At 40.4% G+C, this 4,925-nt stretch overlaps 1 protein-coding gene across 1 annotated transcript; it reads right to left on the bottom strand.

Annotated features, from left to right (window-relative positions):
• Positions 1-241: 241 nt before the first annotated feature.
• LOC108365910 (putative serine protease K12H4.7) lies at positions 242-3,788 on the bottom strand. The gene is made up of 7 exons (XM_017620128.1): positions 3,472-3,788; positions 3,200-3,381; positions 2,907-3,142; positions 1,415-1,646; positions 1,153-1,352; positions 621-1,037; positions 242-351 (listed from the first exon to the last, which is right to left on the bottom strand). The coding sequence occupies exons 1-7, from the start codon at positions 3,775-3,777 to the stop codon at positions 242-244; spliced, it is 1,683 nt and encodes a 560-aa protein (XP_017475617.1). The 5' UTR covers positions 3,778-3,788.
• Between the last annotated feature and the right edge of the window lie 1,137 nt (positions 3,789-4,925).

Here is a 4,925-nt window from a genome sequence, read left to right as displayed (position 1 = left end):
CACATTCTAAATTCAAATATTTTTAATTGATCAACGTAATTTATATATATTTATATACATACATATGTAAACATAAGTATGGGTAATAATACAGATTGTGCCTTGAAAACTAGCGATTCATTTTAATTATTTTAAAAATTTTATTGAACCTCCGACGGGACATTAGACTGCTCCCAGCGTATTCTCAATGGATGCCAATGACCCCGCTTTAATATTTTGCTTACAGCTTTTGAGTTGTTGTTTATGTTCTTAAGGCGCGACGCAAAAAGGCGGCAACCTTTAGCTTAGCTACATTCATTTCCACGGCATCGTCGAAGTTTATGGAATCCAAGTCAGCGGTGTGAGAGTAGTCTGGGACAATACAAAGGAGACGAGCGTTAATGACAATTATTAAACGTAAACTTGCGAAGCGAGCAAGATAAAGAGCCATAATATGAATCGCATAAACACGTTGAGCGTTAGCGCTAAAAAATAAATTTCTACTCTGCTTAAAAATCAGGCAAAAATTTCTGTTTTGACGCCAAAATTAACCAAGCCACAGAAGGCAAACAGCTGCAAAAGCGGTTAACCGTCTGCCCTTCTTTCTGGCTTGCCAGCGGCCTCGGTTGTGACCAACTCACCTGGTATCATAATAACATTATTACCCTCCTGCAGCCCAACAACACGCCAGGGATCCAGTTGACCGTGAGTGAAGATGACACGCTGTTGTAGCGTTATGGCGGCGGCAGTGAGTCCACCAAAATGTTTATTTGTTTGTTGAACGCTGGTGGAAATGTCATCGCCACCAGTGGCGAGTGGGTCAAAAACATCGCGACAAAGTTGTTGAAAATAATTGAGTGGCACTTGGTGGCCAAATGAATAGGCCAATGTGGGCGGCTGTTCATGGCGGCGTCGTAGTGCTGCTTGACGAATGTCCTTCGGTCGGATGTTGTGACTGCCGTTATTGCTATTGCCGCTGTTGCTCCACGCGTTTTTGCTGCTGGCGGTGGTGGCGAACCAACCAAATTCGTGACAGCTCTGGTAAAACCATTGACGTGCTGCAAGCACATGAAAATTAATTTCAAATTGAATTATGGTACTGAGTTGCTGCTGCTGTTGCTGTTGCCATTGCCGCTGGCCTCAGCGTGTCTGCTGGTCACTAAGGATACTCACTGCCGCTTAGCTGGTCTGTGTCATCGGCGAAGATGGATTTCATGCCTGCGTATGACAAATCTATGCACCAGTCCTCGGATTGTGTGCGCTCTAATGCCTCCGGCCAGAAAATCTGCATGATGAATTGTATGAAGGCTGTCAAGTCGTTTGCATCGGCAGTTGCGGTAATGAGTGTGGCACAAATGCTACTCACTTGATCGCTTAGAAACGGTTGGTGAAATTAAAAATCGAAATTGCAAAAATTTTCATTGTGTTAGCTTACTCATACAGCTGCGCATAAGCGGCGAAATAATTGCCAATGCCATTGAAAAGTGCAGCGCGATCCAGTTGGTTAGTTGTTTTGAAATTATTGCATATGCGAAGAGCCTGTAGTAGCTTGGAGGCATTCGAGGACTCGAGTAAAGTCGCAATGCGTTCAAGGCCAGCCTCCAGGCGTTCAGTGCATTTATGACCACCACGATGTTGAATAACATTTCCCACTTGCTGCATGTATTCTGGGGAATATTTATATATCAGGGTGATATTTTTACATGGACATTGAAAAATAGCCTTTTAGCTAGTAGCTAAAGTAGCTAAAATCCTCGATATGCAATGTTGCCAGGTTGTTATTGTTTTGTAGCTACTAAGCCCCGCCAGAATCGGTTAGTCTACCATACAGATAACTGGGCCAGAGTTAATGTTCCAAGTTTTTTTTAGTCGGTGAAGGAGCATGGGTAGTCAAAGTAGTACGATTGCTAAGAGTTAACTTAGAAACCAGAAAAGTAATATTTAGCGGTTGTTCTCCTATGGGAATCAATACAACAAAACTAAGGTGAGGTGGGTCTCAAATTTGTTTCTTAGCTGTCCTGCTTAGCAGGAACTAAGGACCTCTATAAGCCAGATATGAAAAAATTAGGTTTCGGTTGTGCACTGGGTCTGAGTCCCACAATGGAAAAGATAAAAAAGTCTCTGATGAGACCCCCTTATTTTGAACACGACTACGGCACACATTGAATTTTGAAATGGAACTTTTTTCGTGAAAAATTCTAATATCTTGAGAACAAGAACAGCTAGCTAAAAAATTCAATAGTTTTTATAAGGCTTTTGAGATGGAGATTTCAGGAAAAATAGTTTCGTTAGATAGAAAAATTTCCTTGACATTTCAAATGACCTTTACAAGGAGGGGGTTTTCAATTTTTTTCCTTTTTTGACTTGAAAATAGTATGCAGTGAACTTTTTGAAATGTCTTAACTACAAATTTTTGCTGCTTTTGCGTCAAGGAATCCATTTCCATGGTCAGAGGAACCGAAAAACGCAATGTGCAGGACTGGCCCTGATCAGCAAGGGCTGGAGTAACAGGCGCAAAAAGATCCTGCTCAACAGAAGCGTGACTTGGCACTGGTCCCTAGACAAACATGCAGAAAAATAGGATTACAATATAATAATTTTTGCTGCAGCTGTCACATAGAAGATAGCGAAGAAAATGTCCACCTAGTAAGGCAACTATCAGGAGGAATCAAAATGGTCCGGCCAAGTAGGATGTACATAGGCCAGATATTTCTCTCGAGAAGTGCATCCAAATGGCAGAAAACGCGCTAATTGTGTCAAAGACAGCAACTAGGAAGCACTGCAACCAACCAAACATCATTCAAGGATGCTTTTTTTGCTACTAAATAAAAAAGTGATCGAAGTATCAGATCAGATAAACTTTGAGAAGCGATTCTACTGAGGCAGAACTTGTACTCCTTTCAATTCAACAAATTCGTATCACTTACCATAAAAATCCACTTTGGCCAACAACGGTGCACTAGATGCCCAACCAGCGCTCATTAAGTTCGGATATAGTCTAGCAAACCAAGCCACTAAGCTGGCAGAGTAAGAAGCTCCCGTAAGTATAATTTTGGACTTTGCCAACTCAACTTCACTGAACTTTAGCTGCTGTATAAAATGCGCCAAGTCGGCTAGGGCCTGGCGTGAGCTCAGGTACTTCAAGTTTACGACGCCAGCATCACTAAAAGAAAAATTAAATTTTATTTCTTATCAACAGTCAGTTACTTTCATATTTTACCCCAAAGGCCAACTGCGACCATAGAAACGATGTTCCACATAGTAAAGCATGCCGTTATGCTGCCTAGCTATGTCGTGCATATGTCCCGTCAAGAGATATGTGGGCGTAATTTCCCATTCGCCGCCAACGAAAATGAAAATTGGACCTTTTGGTTGAAAGTAGTGGTCGTTGCGAAAGTAACGCTGGAAAATATTGGAATCGAATACGAGAAATGTGCTTGAATTAAATGCACTGGACTGATATTTTTGAGCTGATGAGCCCTATATGCTTACCATTAACCAAGTTTTATTATTCCTTTCATCGAAATGATCCAATTGCTGTTCCATCCACAATTCTTGCACCACATCCTTGTGCATTAAATTCACTTTTCCCTTCAGTGGTGGCTCGCCGCGTAGTAAACGCAAACTCCTTGCAAATGCTTTAAAGCGATTTTGGATTTGAGTAGCTTCTTGCTTTACCTCTTGCATTCCTGTCGCCAGCCCCCACTGCGACAGCATTTCTTGACATGCCAAAACTACTACTACAACTTGTGCCAGCGTTTGCATGCGTGCATTTAAAATTCTATAAATTGCCGTCATGTTTCTGCTTGTCTCACCACTGATGGTTCACTGACATTTGTGGTCGTTTGCTGTGACAGCACAGACCTATTTATGTTCACATTGTCACTGGGGAAGTACTGGTATTTTAATAATTTATGTAACCACGGAATGCATACCTCATAACTACAAACTATGCGTGAATGCTTGCATTGGCATGGCTTTACACACCCGTTTACATATGCACATATGTATGTATGTATGTACATATGTTTATCAACGAATTAACTAACTCCCAAACCGACCTTTGTTGTCATCCCGCATGTTACTTGGAAGTTTGCCGGAATGCTTGTATAAATTCATAACCAAAAGCCTTTGTATTCAATGCAGTTAATAATTATTTTCCATGGGAATTATTAATGCTTTTCAGGTTCAAGTTGAATGAAAAAGTGCTTTTCAGTAGGAAACAAATTTTAAGTTTACCCTTTGTTTATAGATATACTAGGCTTCGCCACGCGCTGAATGTATGCATATGTACATATGTAAATTCACGAATTTGGAGAAAGAAATATGTCATCATGTACTTCGTTTATTATATATTGAAAAAATCTTGTCTACATCCGTTCAGTAGCGGTGTCAAAATACCTACTCAAAAAATTAAAGTTTTTGTACATGAGAAGGCCGCGCACTTTCATTTGGTATCTAATTTTTTATCCAACGAACGTTGAAGACCTTTCAACAGGTGGCAACCCTACTCAGAAAAATAATACATTAAAACGCATCTAGAGGATAAGTCCTTTTATTTGACAGTGACGGCACTGAACTGACGCCTACGCTTATTAGGATTGAATATAATAATTTTATTAACAGGTGGCAACCCTATTCAAAAAATAAGACATTCGTGATTTTCTAGAGAGCAAGCGCTTCAATTTGACACCTCAGTTTTTGAAATCCAACGAACAGTGCGGATCTTATAGTTTTTTAGACAGGTGGCAGCCCTATTAAAATTCTAAGTAAAAAAAAACATCCCTCTCATGTCGATAAAGAGTATATTAGAGAAAATCTCATCAAAATCCGTTCAGCAAAGAATCTCGACTTTCCTTTATACTATGCATAGATGTATGTACGTTCATAAGGGGGGGAGGGGGGTTCAAAATCAGATGAGTGATTTTTGCAGTCTCACCCCTTCA

The sequence above is a fragment of the Rhagoletis zephyria genome, unplaced genomic scaffold (genome assembly GCF_001687245.7).
Source record: "Rhagoletis zephyria isolate East Lansing unplaced genomic scaffold, Rhagoletis_zephyria_1.1 Rzeph_scaffold_02055, whole genome shotgun sequence".
NCBI lineage: Eukaryota > Metazoa > Arthropoda > Insecta > Diptera > Tephritidae > Rhagoletis > Rhagoletis zephyria.
Note: the sequence above shows the minus strand (reverse complement) of the source record. Positions and strands in the feature narration are given on the sequence as shown.

Coding starts and splice junctions, on each gene's coding strand:
- LOC108365910 (XM_017620128.1), bottom strand. CDS start 3,777: ATGACGGCAATTTATAGAATTTTAAATGCACGCATGCAAACGCTGGCA. Junction 3,382..3,471: donor ATAATAAAACTTGGTTAATG/GTAAGCATATAG, acceptor AATATTTTCCAG/CGTTACTTTCGCAACGACCA. Junction 1,038..1,152: donor CACAGACCAGCTAAGCGGCA/GTGAGTATCCTT, acceptor ATGTGCTTGCAG/CACGTCAATGGTTTTACCAG.